This window comes from Microcaecilia unicolor, chromosome 7 (genome assembly GCF_901765095.1).
Source record: "Microcaecilia unicolor chromosome 7, aMicUni1.1, whole genome shotgun sequence".
In the NCBI taxonomy this organism is placed as follows: Eukaryota; Metazoa; Chordata; class Amphibia; order Gymnophiona; family Siphonopidae; genus Microcaecilia; species Microcaecilia unicolor.
In genome coordinates this window covers 52231206-52253559 of record NC_044037.1, presented here as the reverse complement: position 1 = coordinate 52253559, position 22354 = coordinate 52231206, and the positions used below count along the sequence as shown (strand labels likewise).

At 39.9% G+C, this 22354-nt stretch overlaps 1 protein-coding gene across 2 annotated transcripts in view; it reads left to right on the top strand.

Moving 5' to 3' along the window:
- LOC115473827 (fibronectin type-III domain-containing protein 3A-like) overlaps nucleotides 1-22354 on the top strand; it is a 175980-nt gene that overhangs the window by 134782 nt on the left and 18844 nt on the right. For both annotated transcript variants that reach the window (XM_030208946.1, XM_030208948.1), the window contains exons 15-21: nucleotides 701-839; nucleotides 4967-5035; nucleotides 5285-5403; nucleotides 5581-5686; nucleotides 9147-9322; nucleotides 9454-9564; nucleotides 21942-22091. In XM_030208946.1, the coding sequence (XP_030064806.1) occupies nucleotides 701-839; nucleotides 4967-5035; nucleotides 5285-5403; nucleotides 5581-5686; nucleotides 9147-9322; nucleotides 9454-9564; nucleotides 21942-22091 (870 nt within the window). The remainder of the gene's footprint in view (nucleotides 1-700; nucleotides 840-4966; nucleotides 5036-5284; nucleotides 5404-5580; nucleotides 5687-9146; nucleotides 9323-9453; nucleotides 9565-21941; nucleotides 22092-22354) is intronic.

The following is a 22354-nucleotide window of genomic DNA, read 5'->3' as shown; positions in this document are numbered from 1 at the left end:
TCCTTGCTCAGCCAGTATTCTCTATTTCCAGCAGGCGGATGGACGCTTTCCCTTCTGCTCTCGGTTCATAGCTGCTGGCTCCTGTTCTGGCCTAGTTCAGTGTAGCCTGGGGTTTTTCGACTGTATGGTGCCGCCTTTGGGGAGACACCTGGTCACCCAGGTCCCCCTCCCACCCTTCCTCCCTCCTCTTGCTTTGCTCCTTTCTCCTTCACCATGTAAAAAAACAAACAAACAGAAAGCAGTCTGCAGGAGTGTTCTCTGCTGGCAGATTTGATTGAGCACTTGTAAGCTCCATGTCAGGAATCTGAAATTCAGTTCCTGTGCGAGAGATTGGTAGAGGTGAGCAGCAACTAGCATGTTCCTGCAGCAGTAACCCTCCTCAAGAACCAGGTGAGTGATTTACTCCTTGCAGGTCAAGCCAGTAGTGTCCCGCATGGCTGCAGAGCTGATCAAATGCTGCTCCCACTGTGCTAAGCAGAGAGCAGTGTCGGAGCAGTATCAGGGATGCTGCGTTGGGAGCCTGGAGACTGAAGACAGTTGTGCTGTTGATGAGGCCGCAGTTTCCCACGTAGCTGAAGCACAGGCGGATTCATCGCATTTGTAAATTAAAGATGATTTCAAGACAGTTTCCTTTTGCTTTAGTTATAATGTTTGTCCATCTAAACAGTAATCAAGTATTTCATATTCTTTGTTAAAACAGGTTTTTGCCCAGAACAATGAAGGAAAAAGTAACCCCAGTGAAGTTGTAGAATATACTACAGCTCCTGATAAACCCGGACCTCCAAGTAAACCTAGCGTAAAGGGAAAAATTAATGCACAGGCTGTAAAAATCATGTGGGGTAAGTTACATTCCATGCTGGCCCTTCCTCATTTCACAAAAAATTTAAGCAGCTATATATTAAATTATAGAGAATTATTTTTAATTTTTTAATTTTTAGAAGCAGTTATTTGAATATATTTTTTAGTGAACAACAGTATGAACGCTGTGGAATAACTTGTTCTCAAATTAAGGAATATTTTCCTACACAGGAGGTCATTTTAGAAGCATCTACATGTGGAAATAAAGGCATTTAAATTGAAAACACATGTACATGGCGATTTTAGAAAGTTAAGTTGTATACATAGTATGTAGATATTTCACTTGGCTTAGGTGGAACGAAAAAATGTGCTTGTACTTCCCATCTGCCATCATCTTTTGCACAAGTGCCTGCTACCTCCTCGTTGGACCTGAGATCACACCAGTGATTCAGGGGGCGGTAGCACAAACCTATGATGTCTAACAGACCTCAAAAACTCTGAAGAAGGAGTTATTTTGCTTCACTCCTTAACCGGCTGCTCTTGTACTTGCAGTTTTTAAAGATCTGCCAAATATGTGTGTAGGCACCAGCAAGTTCACAAATATGTTGCAAAGTTCACACACAATGCATAAAGCCTCAAGTGGTGCCTCTGTTTCTGCACATGTAAATTTGCTGCTCCTGCTTGATGTCCTGGCAAATACACATATTTGCTGACTTTCATATAGTAAATTACACGATTACTCTAGTGCTTTCTAAAATTGTAACAATCAATACTACTACAGCACTATATATTTGTCAACACAGTCTTTTATGTTGTTTTAATAATCTAGACTTCAGATTTCCGGTGTGTTTATTCTAATTCATAAACTTCACCTCTCCGCTGTATCTTTATCTTGGCAGCGGGAATCCTCATTAGCCTTGATTATTGAATTTTCAATTTTTTAATTTTTTTTAAACTTAGCACTTATCTTATGTTCCGGCTTTTACTGGTTAGCTCTACAGTGCGCTTCTGTTTCGTAACTTCTTCATCTGGAGCAATCACTTTAGTATGCCAGTTCTCGTGCCAGTTATGTCGTTTAGCTACCTAGCTTCTCCGTCTTTTGCTTGTGTCACATGCACACAAGCAAAAAGACGGAGAAGCTAGGTAGCTAAACGACATAACTGGCACGAGAACTGGCATACTAAAGTGATTGCTCCAGATGAAGAAGTTACGAAACAGAAGCGCACTGTAGAGCTAACCAGTAAAAGCCGGAACATAAGATAAGTGCTAAGTTTAAAAAAATTAAAAAATTGAAAATTCAATAATCAAGGCTAATGAGGATTCCCGCTGCCAAGATAAAGATACAGCGGAGAGGTGAAGTTTATGAATTAGAATAAACACACCGGAAATCTGAAGTCTAGATTATTAAAACAACATAAAAGACTGTGTTGACAAATATATAGTGACTTTCATATAGGTATTTTACAAAAGATTCCTTGTTTGGCAGAGCTTTTTGTAAAATATAGGGGGAGTTAAGCATATCCTGACCTGTACATCTCAATTCCTAACTCAACAACCTATGCAAAATGTGGCTTATAATGTATGATAATTATACTTATGTTGTCACCTTTTTCATTAAGTAGTCATTACAAATGTGCAAAGTGACTGAATTTGGCAACTTTATTTGCAGGATGTGCTTTTGGGGAGTAATTTTATAATTTGTGATATGGCCTGTTGTAAAATTCCAACTGGCAAAAAAGTATGTGCATTTACATGACGGTGCTCACTTTGCCAGTAGGAGTAGAGCATGGTCAGAGTTTGCAAGTATGTACATAGATGATAAAATATACTAATTTACACTTCCTTTCCTTCACTTTCTCCCTTTGTCTTGGTATGCTTAAGAACATAAGAATAGCCATACTGGGTCAGACCAATACTCCATCTAACCCAGTATCCTGCTTCCAACAGTGGCCAATCCAGGTCACAAGTACTTGGCAGAAACCCAATTAGTAGCAACATTCCATGCTACCAATCCTGGGGCAAGCAGTAGCTTCTCCCCACGTCCATCTCAGTAACAGACTATGGACTTTGCCTCCAGGAACTTGTCCAAACCTTTTTTTAAACCTAGATACACTAACTGCTGTTACCACATCCTCTGGCAGCAAGTTCCAGAGCTTAACTATTCTTTGAGTGAAAAATTATTTCTCCTATTTGTTTTAAAAGTATTTCTATGTAATTTCATCGAGTGTTCCCTTGTCTTTGTACTTTCTGAAAGAGCTTGCTTTACTTTTAAAACTGGAGTTCTTTTCAGTTTTCTTTGATATTTTATTGTACATCGCCTAGTCTTGGCTTGTCCACATTTTGGTGATTTATCAAGTAGTTTTAATAAACATAAACATCTAGGTGCAACCAAGCTAGTATTTTATAAGGAAACAGGTGTGTGTGCAGGTCATTTTAGAAGCATTTAGACATATAATTGGCGGCATTTACTCCTCTAGATTCCATATATGTGCAAGTAGGAATTTTGGAAAGCCACTATTGTACATGTGGGACCTTCGGATGCAGAAATTCAAGGGAACATGATTTGGGCATGCCAGAGAAATAGATACGGACTTTACATTTCACAATGGGAAGCCATGTTTTACATTTGTCCTGAGGCACACTTAAGTGCCAATTTAAAGGGGACTTGCACAGGATGACAACACCAACACCCTGAAGCCTGCTCCCCAACCTAAACACAGCTAAGACAAAGTGCATCTTGTTGCTCCAACATGTAATTGGGGGGGAGAGCCAGAGGCTCTTTTTCTCCATTTGCAGCTTTTTAATATCAGTGCCCCTGCTGGACATGCTGGCAACTAAATGTGCACTCCATGTGTAGGCCTTTTATCATTTTAGAGAATTTTTTTTATAGACCATACTAATCCAACAATATCAAGGCAGTTTTACATAATCAGAAACCTGTCACAATCCAAAGAGAGCTGTATTTTGAAGAAGTTGAATCCTGCGCAAAGCATAATGAGGTAGACTTGCCATTAGGGAATTACAATAATCTATTTGAGTAAGAACCAAAACATGCATCAAAGTAGGAAGTGCTGTAATATTCAAAAATGTCTTAATAGATTGCATCTGTCAAAGGGCACAAAATCCTGCTTAGTTATTTGCAAAATATGTGGTTTGAAAGGAAAGGGGAACCATCAGAAAGAACCCCCAAAAGGATTAGGCTGCAACATTGATCTTAATTGGAACTTGATCACACTTTTGATTGCACAGAACCTTAGCCTTCAGTTGGCACAATCTAATGCCCTTAGAAATATCACCTAACTTTTTTTTTTTTCATTTGATCCACATAAATCTGTGATTCCTACTGCCAAACAAACATTATTTAAGTGGCTTCACTATCACCTTACGCCCAAGCAAGCCTAAACCTAAAAGGTCATGTTAAGGCTCACAATATCCAAGCCATGTACTATTGGTAGTCTACTTAAAGTCAGCCTCTACAGAGGAATTCTGCAAGGTTCCAACATAGATTTCTGTCCATATGTTCACATCTCATTATTTTTTGCCAAGGAAGTCCCAACAAAACAGTACATATGGTCAACCTGTCCTGTGGAACTTCTTTGAGGTTTAGAATCCAACTCCATTTCCCCAGGACCTATTTTCTTGTTTTTCAGATTACCTTCATTAAAATGGGCAGTAACCACTGTAGACAGTACAAGCATATTTGTCTACCTTTAGGCTGTCTGAGGTTTTTTTTTTTTTTTTTTCCACATTTTGTGTTAAAGATGACCTGTTGCTAGGGAGTCCGACTTGTGAGAGCTTAGTATCATGCTTGTCCTTTGAGAAAACCGACTCGCATATCTGTAGGTGTTCTCTGTGGACAACAGAATAGAGATTGTTAGTCACCCATCGCATCTTGGATTTGTATTTAGCCATTAAGCTAAATGTGGAACTGAGGTGGTCTGGTGTGACATTACATGTATGGCATCTAAAACCCTTCAAGTGCTACAGATGGTGTTAACTTTCCCGTGCCAGTTCTGTCAGATGATGTCACCTTCTGGGAAGGACTTCTGTCTTTCTGTCCATGGAGAATGCCTGCTACATGTAAATAATTTGGTTTGATGTGCACCTTAGGAACTTTACTTGAATTAGAGCTAATATTTTTAATGCTATAAACATATTTATTTTGCAGAATCGCCAAAAGACAATGGTGGATCAGAAATTCACACTTATGTCTTAGAAATTTCTGAAACCTTAAATGGTAAGGAATATGTGTTTTACATCCTAAGCTAATTAAAAATTTCTCAATATTGAACTGGCATGTATTTATGTAGTTGAGTGTTTTAATATGTGTAGTGTTGCTTATGTGACTTGAAATCACATATTATAAAAAGCAGTTGTTAGCTTTGTATGAGACCCATAATTATGTAGAGTTTCTATAATATGCCAAATTTTTCCCGAACGGGGACATGATAGACTTGTTATGATACTATCTTCTTGCTTTGCCCAGGTAATAAATGGAACGTCGCATTTAGTGGTTCAGCAAGGGAATGTGTGTGTGATCGTCTCAAGCCTGGTACTTGGTATAGACTAAGAGTTTACTGCTGCAGTACTGCAGGTCAAAGCCAGGTAAGCTAGTACAACTGGAATTAGAAGCCTTATCTTTTTCCTTCAAGAATAGCAAAACTGGTCAGAATTACATGCAGTACCATGGACTATCTGGCATTGCTTATTAGAATGATAAATAGAGTATATCAAATGTTAAATAGAAATGGAAGTAACTTTTTGCCTCACATTTTTTGGTAGGTTTCTGATGACCTGGCTGTTCAGACAGCAGCTGTTATCCCTGGACCTTGTCAGCCTATTCGCTTGGCTAGCAAAGCTAAGCCCAGAGAATTAACTCTACGCTGGGGTAAGGTTGAAGTGTTACTATTGACACCAAAGTTCCATTGGTTAAGTTTTCAGTGAATATAATCAGAAAGAAAAACACTTAAAATACAGTGGAATCTAGCATGGAATTTTCCTCTAGTTTACCACACAGCAGCTCATGTTAAATGTTGTTTTGGCCAACCCATTGATTTAGTAAATGATGATAAAGCATGCAAAATCCAGACTTGGGATTGATTTCAAGCTTTTTGTCACCCTAATCATTAGAATTTGAAGGAATAATGTTATAGAGGTTGGTCAAAAATGCTATCCTATTAAATTTAACCCATTAAAAAAAAAATACCTAATTTGGGCATTAATTTGTGTTGCTCCATTAGAGAGCAAAAATAAACAACTAAAATAGTGGGAGTGACTAACTACATTATTCAGTTTATATAGTAATGAGCCCTTTTGCATGCTTTGCATCTCATTTCTATGTATCCCATGGTACCTCATAATAATGTGTGTTATAGTAATATAACGTGTATTAATTGCCCTTGAACACACATTTTATTTTTTTAATTTAATTTCTTTTATACTTGCCTGCAAGCCTGAAAATGTTGATGTGGTGTACATTCAAGTACAATAGGGATTTTTCTGTCCCTGGAAGGCTCACAATCTAAGGGCTTTGTCACGAAACGCCTAGCACCACCTGGGACTAACCCCTGCAGCCACTTAAAGGGTCTATCCCCAGTACAGCTCAGGTCCACCTACACCTGCTGCTTGTGCTCTACACTAGCACCCTCCTCCCACTGACTGGGTCCCAGCTGCATATGGGTGAGTCTCCCGTTCTCACGGTGTTCCACGGTGATTTCTAGGTTACTGGGCCACACTCCCAGTGGTCCCACAGTTCCTAGAAAGCACTCACAGACCCAACACACAAACCACCAGGATTCTTAATCAGTCCAGAAAAGCAGTGGCAGTATACTAAAAAAAAAAAAAAAAAAGTTTGTCAGGAAAATATTGAACAGTGAACCATAAAAACAGATGTACATAAGTAATGCCATACTGGGAAAAGACCAAGGGTCCATCGAGCCCAGCATCTTGTCCACGACAGTGGCCAATCCAGGCCAAGGGCACCTGGCAAGCTTCCCAAACGTACAAACATTGTATACATGTTATTTCTGGGATTTTGGATTTTTCCAAGTCCGTTTAGTAGCGGTTTATGGACTTGTCCTTTAGGAAACTGTCCAACCCCTTTTTAAACTCTGCTAAGCTAACCGCCTTCACCACATTTTCTGGCAATGAATTCCAGAGTTTAATTACACGTTGGGTGAAGAAAAATTTTCTCCGATTTGTTTTAAATTTACTACACTGTAGTTTAATCGCATGCCCCCTAGTCCTAGTATTTTTGGAAAGCGTGAACAGACGCTTCATATCCACCTGTTCCACTCCACAAAAACAGCACATAATAACAGGTAACTAAATATGGATCAATTATAAAGCTATCTAAATGTTTGTTCACTACCTGAATAGTGCCTGTAGAGTACAGGAAGTATAGCTGCTCACAAGTTATAGAATATAACGCTCACAGGGTCTCAGTGAAGAGATCTTTCTCTCTTCCCTCCCAATCTGAGACTGGGGAAAAAGTGAGTACATTCTGGCTGAATTTGAGCTCCTGGGCCAATCAGAGCCCAGAACAGCAAATTTTAAAAGTAGTTGGCCACATCACTGCAGGTTACGTCCTCTGTGTGCTAACTAAAGAAGGAACAGTCATTTTTCTGTAGCAGCTTTCAACATAAAGATGCACCACCTGCTGGCCAAACTAGAAAAATGCACTTCAAGAAATAATACAGTTTACAGGCTCAAAACCCACTTTTGTCACAGGCTTCTTTTGCAAAGCCATGCTAGTGGTTCCTTCGCGGCAAATGAACTCCGTAGGAATTGAATGAGCTTCTCATTTGCCGTTCAGGAATCACTAGTGTGGCTTTGTAAAAGAAACCCTAAGTTTGTGCCTGAGGCAATAAGATAACAAGGAGCTGCAGCGGAATTTGAACTGGACTGTCCTGGTTCTCAGCCTGCTGCTTTAACCATTAGGCGGCTACTCCACTTTGTCACGGGGCAAATAAGACACTTCAGGGCTGTAATGCCCCCCTAATAACTACCCACTTTAATATTTACAACTGTTAATAACTGCCCCCCTAATATTTAGAACTGTATCAATAGCACATTTTCCTCACTTAGTGTGCACAGGATTTGGGTCTGTGATAAAACCCCCACTAGCTGCTTACCACAGCTTAGTAACCGTACTCCTTAATTTTACCTTACACAGAATTTTTGGTGGTTATATCTAAACGTTGCCTTATTTGTAAAAGCAGCATATGGGACAATGCAATTGGGTTTTCCTGTTTGAGTTTTCTAATGCATAAGCTCTAGCACAATACCCATTTTTGGAACAGTTGAAAGTATTTTCTTCACAAAAAAGGAATTACCTCCAGTGATGTGAAAATGTTCCCCCCCCTCCCAGATTTCGACTATTATCGCATATATGTCACACTGAATGGTTTCTGATCTTTAAACAAAATATTATATTAGACAAAAAGAACCAGAGTAAACATATACTATATTTTTAAAATTATTAGATCATTTATTTAAGAACCAAAATTATCCAACACCATTATCATCCATGTGAAAAAGTAACTGCTCCCTTAGTTATTCAGTCAACCAGTTGACCAAATTTAAAGCTTCTTAATATTCAGTATTAATTTTTTTCCCTTTAGGTGAGATAATGTCTAGAAATTATAGATTCCCAAAAAATGTATTTCTGTTGCAGTCTGCCAGGCGATGGCGAGAAGGGAATCGGCATAGAACATGTACTGATTCTGGCTTGTATGAAGTTAGCAGACCCTACCTGCCCTGCTGGTATTCTCTTGTGAGCGGACATCCAGTGTTTGCACTAGTTGGTCATTGAGATTTTAACATCACACACTCGGGCCAACATTCTAGACAGACACCTAGCTAGCCATGGAAACTATATTAGATAGATGTGCAATTTTAAGGAGTAATTTCATACAGGATTTTTTGTGTATAAACCCAGTTGTACACATATAAAAGGCCTCTTACAAAGTTACCCCACACATATAAGTAGTGATAAGTAGGTGTGTACTTTTACCTGACCTGAGGGTAGGCACCTTTAGGGGAGGAGTTTAGGCAAAGCATGGGTGGAGCCGGAAAGTAAGTTCATAGGTTATGAAATACTTATCTATACCTCTACCTGTGCTGCACATATTTACAGCAGTTCCCAAGCAGGTGTATATGTTTATGGCTGCATTGTAGCCACAATTGCTGAAGATTTTGTGATGCATTTTATGAAGAGACATGGGCATCTATGTGTGTTTATAAAATACCCTCAAAATCAATAAAGGACAAGTTTAAAAAAAATGTCTATTAGGCCTCCCAACCTGGGTGATCTGATATAAAATTGCTCTCCTAATGATATTTTATAGGTGGTCCTCCTGAAGATGGGGGTGCCAAGGTCACAGAATATACTGTAGAGATGACAGAATCTGAGCAAGATGATCACCGTCTTGTGTATCAAGGTTCTGAGTTAGAATGCACTGTGAGCAGCCTGCTACCAGGAAGGGCGTACTGCTTCTGGGTAAAAGCAACAAATAAAGCTGGGGTAAGCTCTGCACTTTAATAGTTGCCATTTGCTGTTTGACCTCATTTAAATGTGTAAGTAGAATGTGTCATCTAGATGTAATATAGTGTCACAGTAGTTTCTAATTTGCATTTTCACTCATTTGTTTCTAGTGTGGGCCTTACTCTAAGTCAGAGATTACTACAGCTCCAGGTCCTCCTGATCAGTGTGATTTACCTGTATTATTTTGTAAAACAACTACGTGTGTGGTCATCAGTTGGGAGGTAAGCTACAAACTATAATATCTGTGTTTCATAGTATTAAACATCTTCACTCATGCAGTACAAGTCACACTGTTTATTTTCAGTAATAAGTGTAGTTTTTCACATTCCCTGTATATGATATACTGTAATAATATCATACATTTTTATACCCTGGCAGCTTGTCCTTCGTATTTCCTTTTGAATTAGGTGTTCTTTATGAACTGTATTGGCTCTAAAATAAGAGAGATACTATTTAGCCACATTTCATGTTGAATTCAGGCATGCCCTGTGCATAAATTGCTTTTAAGTGAACTGCTGAACTTGGATTTAAACCTATAAAACTAGGGTCCTTAAGATGTGGCACACAGAACTGGTTTTATTGTATCATCATAATTTTCACCCCACAGCTGTGTGTAGCCTACACAGCAAGTTTTACAATTTTTTTTTTTTTTTGTGCATGATGGTAGTGAAGCCCCCAGTTTTGAGATTCACAAGCTCTGCCAGCCGTTGAAATGGCAGCAATACTGGCAGGTTCCCAGGTGTTGGTTGCTGAAGAGAGAGAGAGAGTGCAGAATAGGTAAAATAAGGAGAAGGGAAGAAGGGGTAAAAAAAAAAAAGAGTGAGGGGAAAGGAAGGGAGTAAAAGTAGAGAGTAGCTTTGATAGAGAGAATTGAGGAGGGAGGAGGGCAAGGAAAGATGAAGTAAAGAGTATATGGAAGGGTTGAGTGAGAGAGATTGCAACACACACACCACACACACTCCTCACTCTTCCCGGAGGCAGATAGTTGGCAAAGGGATGATGGGGTGGAGGGGGGGGGGGGCAAGGCACAGTTTCCCAGGGTGTGCTAAAATTGCTGACATCGGAGAAATCTAGGCATATTCTTACAGTTTCTCCAACTATTTGCCATACCCTGGAACCCTGCTAAATCGCAAAAGAATTGTGAAAAATTGCAAGAGGATCTTATGAGATTGGGAGACAGGGCATCCAAATGGCAGATGTTTAATGTGAGCAAGTGCAAAGTGATCCGTGTGGGAAAGTGGAACCCAAACCATAGCTACGTCATGCAAAGTTCCACATTAGGAGTCACTGCCCAAGAAAAGGATCTAGGTGTCATTGTTGAAGCTATGTTGAAACCCTCTGCGCAGTGTGCAGCGGGTGCTAAGAAAGCAAATAGAATGTTGGGAATTATTAGGAAAGGAATGGAAAACAAAAATGAGAATGTTATAATTCAAAAAGATGTGGGATGAACACACAGGATCTCTAATTAGAAAATGAATGGTATAAAAAAAAAAAACCTCAAATGGTTGCATGTGTGTTGGCATGTCGAGTAGCACTTAGATGGCGACTCCGGCTGTGAAGAACTAAGGCCGGTGCTGGGCAGGCTTATTCGGTCTGGGTCCCATATATGGCAATCCGGTTTAGGATGGGCTGGAGAGGGCTTCAGTGGAAACTCAAGCAATTTGGAACTTGAGGACAGTGCCAGGCATACTTACAGTCTGTGCTCCACAATTGACAAGATGGATTTGGTTAAGTTGGTGTGGGCTTTGGCGGTAACTTCAGTAGTTGGAACCTAAGGACAGGGCTGGGTGGACTTTATGGTCTATGTCCCAGAAATTCCAAAGAGACGATGATCAAGGATTTTGTTGGTTTAATCATGACTTGATAATGAGTGAGACTGTTGGGCAGACTGGATGGACCGTTCAGGTCTTTATGTGCCTTCATTTACTATGTTACGTGGAGGGGCATAATCGAATGGCGCCGGCCAAATCGATGGCCGGCCATCTTCGGGGCCGGCTCCGCAAAGGGGCGGAGCAAACCGTATTTTCGAAATACGGTTGGGGCCTGCTAAATCGATCGCCGGGTTTAGAGCAAGATCGCCGCGTTTACATGAGATGGCCGACTTCGTTTTTCCAACCATAATGGAAACCGGGCCCGGCCATCTCAAACCCGGCGAAATGCAAGCCATTTGGTCGTGGGAGGAGCCAGCATTTCTAGTGCACTGGTCCCCCTGACATGCCAGGACACCAACCGGGCACCCTAGGGGGCACTTCTAAATATTAAAAAAAAAATAGGTGCCAGGAGTATAGCTGCCTTATCTTGTGTGCTGAGCCCCCCAATTCCCCCCCAAAACTCACTCGCCACAACTCTACACCATTACCATAGCCCGAAGGGGTGAAGGGGGGCACCTAGATGTGGATACAGTGGGGGGGGGGTTGGGGGGGGGGGTTGGAGGGCTCAATATTTATCACCACACCTGTAACAGGTGGGGGGGGGGGATGGGCCTGGGTCCACCTGCCTGAAGTGCACTGCACCCACTAAATACTGCTCCAGGGACCTGCATACTGCTGTCAAGGAGCTGGGTATGACATTTAAGGCTGGCAAAAAAATGTTTTATTTTATTTTTGTTTGGGTGGGAGGGGGTTGGTGACCACTGGGGGAGTAAGGGGAGGTGATCCCCGCTTCCCTCCGGTGGTCATCTGGTCAATTGGGGCACTTTTTTGAGACTTGGTCCTAAAAATAAATGGGCCAAGTCCAGCCGGCGAAATGCACGTTCGAACCGGCCACTTTTTTTCCATTATAAGGCAAAGCCAGCCATCTCGTACCCACGCCCCCGCCCCGCTTCCACTACCCTACCAACACGCCCCCTTGAAGGTTGGTCGGTGCCGCGACGATAAAGCAGTCAGGGCTGGCCAAAATTGGCTTTCGATAATACCGGTTTGGCCGGGATCAGGAGATCGCCGGCTATCTCCCGATTTGTGTCGGAAGATCGCCGGCGATCACGTTCGAAAATGAGCTGGATAGGCGCAAAAGCATAAGAGATATTCTGTAACATATGTGCACAACTGTCTTAGTGTGTAAATGGAAGATGGCGTATACATGGACATAGCATGGCCATGTCTCCCTTTTTATGTGCACACCATACAGGTTTCTGTAAATTGCATGTGTATGTGCCATACTTATACATGCCTGTTTATTTCTGCTTTAGATCTGGTATAAGTTGGTGCCCCTAAATTTGTGTGCATTTCTGCCAGCTACTAGTTTCTTTAACCAAATCCATGCGGACAGATGACATAGAATAGGTGCTCCCTGTGCCCAGTTGAAGACTTGCCCTCCATATGGGCTACAAAACAAGAATAGATAAATGCTAAATGGTGGAACACCAAAAACAAAAGAGAGGCTGGTGCTAAAAAGTCAAACAGGAAAATAAAAAGTAGCACCATACAAAAATTCCAAGTAAAAAGAAATGTCCACAGGTTTATTGATAAGATAGCCATGTTGGGTTACGTTTTGCCAAAGCAGGCTGCATTAGGGGTCGTAATTTATTTATTTATTACATTTGTATCCCACATTTTCCCGCATAGCAGTAGGCTCAATGTGGCTTACAGGTTCCGGAGAGGAGAGTACCAACTCCGGGAATATATACAGAGTGGAAAATAGAGTAACAGTAGGTGCAAGGAAGCTGATAAGGTTCCGGAAAAGAGAATACAACTCTGGGACGAATATATAGTAGCATATAGAGAGAAGTAATCCCAGTGAGGCTGATAAGTCTCAGGGGATGGGACTACAGCTTCTAGTGAACAATACAGAGTAGGATAAGGGTAGAAGTACACTTAATTATAACTGGAGTGGTAAAATTCGTACAGTATGAAGTAATATGATTATGTGGAAAGGGTATTGTTCATTTCTTAGTTCGATAGATGTGATGCATTGTTCATGAATTAGTTCGGGTCTGCTGGGTAGGCTTTCCGGAAGAGGTGAGTCTTGAGTTCTTTTCGGAATTTTAGATGGGTTTTCACAGTTCTAATGTTTCTAGGTAATGCGTTCCAGAGCTGGATGCATATGTTGATTTGTATTTTAGTCCTTTACAGTTTGGGTAATGCAGGTTTAGAAATGTTCTTGATGATTCAATGATGTTTCTAGTTGGTAAGTCGATAAGTGCGGTCATGTAAGTTGGGGCCAGGCCATGGATTATTTTGTGGACCAGAGTGCAAATTTTGAAAGCTATTCGTTCCTTGATTGGTAGCCATTGCAGTATATCGTGTAAGGGTTTAGCACTTTTGAATCTTGTCTTTCCGAAAATGAGTCTAGCTGCCATGTTCTGCGCGGTCTGAAGTTTCCTTAAGATCTGTTCTTTGCATCCCGCATATACGGCGTTACAGTAGTCAACAAGTGATAGTACTATTGTTTGAATTATGTTACGGAAAGTTTCCCTTGGGAAGAATTGTTTGATTCGTTTGAGTTTCCACATTGTATGGAACATTTTCTTCGTGGTGGCAGAGGCTTGGCTCTCCAGGGTTAGGTTGGTGTCAATAGTAATTCCAAGGATCTTCAGTTTGTCCGATATTGGGAGAGTATGTTCCTAGGTTTTTATGAATGAAGGGAGGTTTGTTTTGTGGTGAGAAGAGAGAATAAGGCAGTTTTTTTCTTGTTGAGTTTGAATGCTGATGCCCAGGCATCCATTAAGCTTAAACTAGTCTTTATTGCAACAGAGATTTCTGTTGGATTAGAGTTGAACGGTATGTAAATGGTGACATCATCCGCATACAGAAAAGGATTAAGATTTTGCTTGTGTAGGGCATGAGCAAGGGGGATCATCATCAGATTAAATAGTATAGGTGAGAGAGGTGAGCCCTAGGGTACTCCGCAGTTGGTACTCCGTGATGGTGATACGTTTGAGTTTGCTTTTACTTGATAAGATCTCGTGGTTATGAAACCCTTGATCCATTTGAGTATATTTCCTCCTATGCCTATCTTGTCGAGTATTCTTAATAGTATATAGTGGTCAACTATATCGAATGCGCTTGACAAGTTGAATTGCAAGAGGAGTATGTTTTTACCTAATGCGATTTCCTTTTTGAACTTGGCTAGGAGAGTTACCAGGATGGTTTCCATACTGTGGAGAGATCTGAAGCCCGACTGTGATTCATGAAGGATTGAGAAATTGTCGATGTATTCAGTAAGTTGTTTAGCTACAATGCTTTCCATCAGTTTGGTTGTAAGTGGGATGGATGCCACAGGTCGGTAGTTGGTGATATCATTAGTTTTCTTTTTGGTGTCTTTTGGTAATGATGTGAGTAGTATATTACCTTTGTCTTTAGGGAATATGCCATGCTGGAACAAGAAGTTGAGGTGGGAGGTAAGTTCAGTGATGAATCGAGGGGGGAGAGGGGTTCATTAGATAATTGGGGCAGGAGTCCAGTTGACAGTAGGCTGTAGAGATCTTATTGGTTGCTAGTGCTATTGCTTCTTGTGTGATCTGGGTGAAATTTGTCCAAGTTCGGTCGGCTGGGTATTCTTCTGAGCGTGGGTCTAGCTCATTAAGGAAGGTATCAAGGTTGGTGTAATCCTGTGACATATTTTTGCGTAGATTGAATTTTGCCTTTGAAGTAGTTAGAAAGTTCGTCTGCTGTTGGGATTCCTGATTTTGTTGAGGACACTGGTTTTGTGTCTAGTAATTTATCCAGTAGCGTGTATAACTTTTTCATGTTTTTGTAGTCAGAACCTAATTGTTCATTATAGTAGTTCCGTTTGGATTTTTTGATTTCATATTTGTATTTTCTATGTGATTCTTTCCAAGCGTTTAGATTTTGATCGTTTTGTTTTTTCTCCAGGCTCGATCGAGTTGTCCTGTTCTAAATTTTAATTGTTTCACATTTTCTTTGAACCATGGGGTCTTGTTTGGTTTGTGAGTGGTTTTTGTTCTTAAAGGAGCTAATTCATTTAGAACGGTGATACATCTCGATTCCCAATCTGCAATATAGTTGATGGAATCAGATGGAATAGACCAATTGTTGTCGCAAATTGATTGCCAAAATGCAGTTGTGTCCAGTTTACCTCTTGTTTGGTAAGGTTTTATTTCATCAGCTTTGAGATGCCCATTCTTCAGCCAATGTAGGGTCAGATTTAATTTGAAGTGATCTGACAATGGAATTTCCGTCCATTTGTGGTCAATAACTTTAATGATTTGGTCTGTTGCGAATTTATGGGTTAGCAGGTCAAGTGTTTGGCCTTTTCTGTGGGTGGCATTCGGATGTGGCCATTCGAAATCCCATAGTTGGAAGAATTCCTTACAGTCTTGGACACCAGTTGAGTTTGGGTCTTCTCAATGAAGGTTTATGTCCCCAATGACTAGTATGTTTGAGTTAGATGTACAAGTGGCCGATATGAAATCCATTAGGGTTATATATGCTTCGCTCCAAGTGCCTGGTGGTCTGTAGAATAGGACGCAATTTAGATTGCCAGCTACACTTTTATGTTGCAATCTGATTGAGGCAATTTCTAGTTGATGTGTGATTGATTCAGCAGTGGTTTCTAAGTGAATTGGGATCTGTAGATTATAGCAATGCCTCCGCCTCTTTTACCTATTCTGGTCCAGTGTGTAATGTTGTATCCTGGAGGGCAAAGGTATCCAGTATTATGGGATCTTTTTGGTCATGGATCCAGGTTTCGCTGATGAAGAGTAAATCTAAGGTTTCCGGTGTAATCCAATCTTTTATAATTTCTGTTTTGTTTACTGTTGATCTAGCATTGATGTAACCTATTTGAATTGTAAGGTATGGATCTTCTGTAATGGTGAAAGTGGAAACCTTTATTAGTTGTTGTTTGTATGTCGATTTGGATTTATTAGAGCCTTTTTGTGTTGGTTGTGCAGTTTGTTTGTGGGACAATGCTTTGCTATTGTAAGTTCTGTTGCCGATTTGGTTGAGGTTGGTGTGTCTGGTAATCCTGAATCGGCTGTGTAGTATTGGTATGGTGTTATAATCATCGAGAGGTGTGGCTAACAGTATTTGGAGCAATGTTAAGGAGTAGATTCCTATGAGCAATTTCATTACGTTCATTCTGGGTCCTTTGTGTAATAGCGAGTGCTTTCGTTTTTGCACTTTCTCAGGGGATCCTATGTGATCTGTTGCGTGTTAAATGACTTCTAAGAATGAACTCATGGGGGAGAGTGGAGTGTTGTTAGGGGTAATGTATTTTATGAAGTGAGGTTTATCTGGACTAAGTTCGTGAAGTAAAGGAGGAGTGTGCGTGTAAAAGTATGAGAATGATGAAGAGAGTATATGAATTTGTGGGTGTTTATGATATGGTACCCAGTTAAGCTCTGCTTCTTTTTCTCAAGGGTGTATCCAGTCAACTAGTAATTGTGCCGTTTAGTGTGTGAATGTATGATGGTGAGTGTAAGTTGTAGTGTTGATGTAGTTCGAGGATAGTCAGTCGTGGACTTTTGCTCATGGAGCTCGTGGGTCCAAGGTCGTAGGTTCCAATTGCAACTTGGACAATCCTGCAAGTGTCAGACCTTCTATTTTCAGGTCTTCCCTTCCATTTCCTCTATGACCTTGGTAGAGACCTGTCCCGTAAGGAGTAAGGGTCCTATCCTCTGATTTGGCACTTTTTCCACCCTTTGCAGTATGGTGGTTTCTTTGTCTGGTCTGCTTTCCGTTTTGGTTGGGGAGATGTGCTAAATTTGATTAGCCACTAGGGTTCTTGTATCTCTTTCTTCACCACTTCTGAGGCCTGTCCCACTATGATTTCACTTTGCTACCTTCGTTAGGATGATGGGGGCTCCTCTCCTCTTTCTATATGAAATGCAAACTCAACTTTACTGGAACACTGTAATATTACAGTAGTCTTCAAATACATTCAAGATATTTCCACATCTGTTGGCTTCATATATACATTGCTTTCTTAACTGGGAGCAGTCAGTTGTCCGTGAACCAGATATATGCCCCAGCACTGTCAGATATATAGTATATGCTTTACAGAAGCCGCTTTCTCCTTGTTCTGAGTGCTGGAAACTGCTCTCCCAATGTACAAAGGAGCAGAGGACTTGAAGCAGGTGAAGAGCTCAGAAGGCAGCACACATTCAAATAACAATACAGTTAGTGATGTCACCCACCAGTATCTGCTTTCTCCTTGTTCTGAGTGCTGGAAACTGCTCTCCCATTGTACAAAGGAGCAGAGAACTTAAATCTTTTGGAAATTCTCAATTACATAAAAACTTGTGGTGCTTCTAAACATTAATGCATCAAGCAGTCACACAACCAACCAATTGATGAATTGGAGAATTTCCAACAGATTGTGAGCCCTGATATGATTCGTCAGCCTCTTTTGGTGAAACGTGGCCACATCAGTTTATTTTATCAGTCAACTTATGGAGTTTTTTTACTTGGACAACAACTTATATAATGCTGAATGGTGGTACACTGGTCTTTAAGAGTATCATTCATTTCTTGACCTTTTTCCTAAATGGTATGATGAAAGATTACTATATTGAGTTCCAGAGCAGTGACACTGCACCAAACAGGTATCAAGAGCCCTGTAACCTTGCAGTCTTTAATCTAAAATGTTATGGTTTATTAAAATTTAATGAATCACCTTTTCTCGGGAATATATCAAGGTAGTGTACATTAAAATAAAATAAAAAGAAAGGAACACCATTTCATTATAGGATAGGTAATCAATAGAAATAAAACAAAACATGGAAAAGAAAATAAGATAATACCTTTTTTATTGGACATAACTTAATACATTTCTTGATTAGCTTTCGAAGGTTGCTCTTCTTCGTCAGATCGGAAATAAGCAAATGTTGGTAGATGACAGTATATATGAACGAAACATCAAATCATTTCAGTGACAGTCTAACAGGATGGGGGTGGATAGGTGAGAGTCAAGGAGACAGGAGAACAATACAATTTATAAAGCAATACAATTTTATGCTTTGTAATGGGCTAGAAAACCCAGATCTTCGTTGAGTCCTGTCTGGTGGGTGTCAAAATATTTAATCATTTTGACTTCAAAGGTCGTACGTTCCTGTATTGTTTTAAAGTTCCCTTTCAGGATCCTTACCATGAAATCACTGGTACAGTGTTCTGGTTTTGTAAAGTGCTGTCCCACAGGTGTGACATCTTTGTTTGTACTGGCATTTTTCATATGTCTATGTAAATTAAATCTCTTCTTTAGCATCTGACTTGTTTCTCCAATGTAGCAGCAGCCTTCATCACACTTTTTACACTGAATGATATATATACCACTTTGGAAGATGAGCACGTGAAAGATTCCTTAATGTTGTATATTTTTCCTTTGTGAATGATTGTGGGGTCCTGTGAGATATTTTGGCATAGTTTGCAGCTGGATATATTGCAAGGATGTGTGCCATTCTTTTCTTTTCGAGTCTGTGTTGGGAGCTTACTTCTAATTAGCTTGTTTTTTAAGTTGGGTGGCTGTCGGAAAGCCAGCACTGGTGGGGATGGAAATATATCTTTCAGTAATTCATCCTCCTGGAGTAGAGGCTGCAGATCTCTTATGATTTTTCTTAATTTTTCGAGCTCTGGGTTGTATGTCACTATAAGGGGGATTCTGTCTGTGGGGTTTTTTTTTTCTTTGTACTGTAGCAGATTTTCCCTGGGTGTTTTGAGGGAGGAGGCAATATTCTTGGAGATTATTTGGGGGGTTGTAGCCTTTGAGGCATATTTTCAAAGCACTTAGCCTCCCAAAGTTCCATAGAAACCTATGGAACTTAGCCTCCCAAAGTGCTTTGAAAATATGCCTCTTTGTGTTCAAAGGATACAGTCAGGGTTTCGAGGTGTCTGTCTTTGTCCCCTGGGTCAGAGCAGATAAGGTGATACCTTGTGGCTTGGCTGTAAATAATGGATCTTTTTGTATGTGAAGGGTGGAAGCTGGAGTTGTGGAGGTAGCTGCATTTGTCTGTGGGTTTCTTGTATATGGATGTTTGTATATAACCATCGCTGATTGAGTCTGTGGTGTCCAAAAAATTGACTTTTTCTGGGGAGTAGTCAATTTTGAATCTGATTGTAGGATGGTATGGATTGAAGGAATCCAGGCATTGTAAAATTGTTTCAGAGTTTCTTCCCCCTCACTCCAAATCATAAAAATGTCATCGATGTATCTGTAGTATTTTAGGGGTTTGGTCTGGTATGTATTCAGAAATGTCTCTTGCTGCTCAGCCATAAAGAGGTTGGCATATTGGGGAGCTGTCCTGGTGCCCATCGCAGTGCCCATTATTTGTAGATAGATATCATTGTTAAAGCGGAAATAGTTGTGAGTTAAAATAAATTTGATTAGTTTTGTAATGGTTTCTGGTGAGTATTGATGGTCCAGTGTGGATGTTTTTAGGAATTTCTCACATGCAGCTATGCCATCTGTATGGGGAATGTTGCTGTATAATGATTCTACATCCATCGTGACCAGAAGGGTGCTTGGTGGTAATTGCCTGATATTTTTCAATTTATTCAGAAAGTCTGTGGTGTCTTCTAGGAAGCTGTTTGTTTTGTGCACGAGAGGTTTCAGAATTCCCTCTATGAGTCCAGATATTTCTTTCCTGAGCGTGCCAATACCCGATATGATTGGTCTGCCAGGGTTTCCAGGTTTGTGAATTTTGGGTAGTATGTAGAATGTGCCCACAACAGGCTGGTTTGGTATGAGTTTCTTCAGATGTGGCTGTACTTGTTTAGGAAATGTTCTGATCAGGTCTTTCAACTGTTTTGTAGAATCCTGTGTGGGATCCTCACTTAGTTTCCTGTAGTATGTATTGTCTAAGAGCTGTCTGTGCCCTTCTTAGACAATACATACTACAGGAAACTAAGTGAGGATCCCACACAGGATTATACAAAACAGCTGAAAGACCTGATCAGAACATTCCTTAAACTAATGCTATGCTCTGGAATAACAAAACAAAAAAAAAACTTTGGGGGAAAAATGAAAGAAATGAAGATGGCAAACACTGAAAAATGATAAGAGGAATCCTATCAGAAAAGTGGTTTTGGGGTGAGTTGTTTCATGTCCATTCAGTAGAATGAAAACTGAAAATATGTACTAGGAACAATATTAAAGAGCTCTCTCATACAGATCATCCAATACATATAGAGAACATTTGAAAAAGTATACAAATTTTATTACAAATTATTCAAACACATTATCAAAAATGATTAGTTATCCACACTCCCACACCAATTTCACAATAAAAAATGGACATATGTATAAAAAGTTAAACCTAACCTAATTGCCTTATAGTCCCATAAGAATGGAAAATCCTCATATTAAAAACAAAGACGCAAAACAATTTTGTGTCTTCTTGTCCTTTCACAAAATCCAAGAATGAAATATCCACACAGTTTGGAGATGCTTGAATCCAAAGGTAATAAAGCTTGAGTCCAAAGGTTAAGCGCTCAAATAACGTACGTCCTTCAGCCGTGTGTGGATAACTAATCGTTTGTGAAAATGTGTTTGAATAATTTGTAATAAAATTTGTATACTTTTTCAACATGTTCTCTATATGTATTGGACATTCAGTTATCATCACGAAATGCCATCTCATCATCTAAAGAATATCTTATATTTCCCAAGCTGTAGAAACTTCACCTACAAAATTATCCATAATGCTAATTTTTCTTAACAAACTCTGGAACTCCTTACCCACTATATCAGACACTGAGCTGATTACAGTAAATATTGTTTAGAAGTTTACTTAAAAGCCCACTTTTTTTTAGATCTGTGTTCAGCTAATATGAATATATATTTTTTAATAGTTGTATCCTTGTATTAATATTAAATGTCTTGTAATGCTTCTTCTTAATTTGTTCTGTAAGCCACATTGAACCTGAGCTTTCTTGGGAAAATGCGGGGTAGATATGTCATAATAAATAAATAAACAAAACTGAAGAGACTATGGGGCTGCTATGAGCAGAAGAGGCCATGCATGCTCAGAACTTTACACTCACTCTGAGCTGTGGCTGATTATATCCTGCTTTTCGACACAGAATATATCTGAGAGGGACAGCCACCACCTAAAGATATCAGGATAAGTTATTAGGTTATCTGTAAGCTTATTTCCTATGCATATGAGAGATTTACATTCACTACTTCCTTGGTAATCAAAGTTATCTTATGATTATTCATTGTGGGTGCCCTGAAAAGCTGACCGGCTAGGTGTGCCCTGAGGACTGGGTTGGGAAGCACTGAGGTAAACGGTATGTTATTTTAAGTTTGGACAGCTATTTTTGCAATCCTACTTAAATAGATCTGGATAACTTTTGATCTCACCCCTAAAACACATTCCTGCTTTTAAAGGTGTAACTTGTTTTTGGCTGGGCATTGAAATGTCTGGCTAATAGTCATGTGGCAAGTAACCCCAAATTGTGATAACTAATCTTTTATGCATTAAACCCCAAAGTTATGCCAGTCTGTTTGCTAACTTTGTAACGTAGTCAGGTGTCAGCTGTAAACTAGAAAAATCATTTCAAAGTGATCGGATCCCGTTAGAATAAGTCTTCAACCCTGTGGTTTAACCACTGTACCTCTTAACTTCAAAACTTCTACTTATTATTTAAATATAAATCATGAGCCATCTAACATTTTAATTCTGAATTCTATTTGTTAGAGTCCATTGTGCAATGGTGCTGAAATTACTGAATATAGACTGGAATGGGGGAGAATGGAAGGATCTATGCATATAATATACATTGGTCCATGCTTGAGCTATGAAGTGAAAGGACTTACACCAGCAACCACTTACTATTGCAGAGTACAGGTATACAAAATGGATGTATTCTGTTTTTATTGTTTTTTTTGTATCTATAGCGTATAGGGGGTAATTTTATAAGAAGCTCCCTGGTTTTTAGGTGCCAAAAATCCACATAAATGGTGGTATTTCTGTCATTTATATGCAGAAGTGTCTTCATAAAATACCAGCCAGTGTAAATGCACATTGTTTTTATGGGCCGTACTTTTATTATGGGCATGCAAGTGGGCAGAACATGGGTAGTGTGAGCAAGTGCATGCGTTGATTGCACA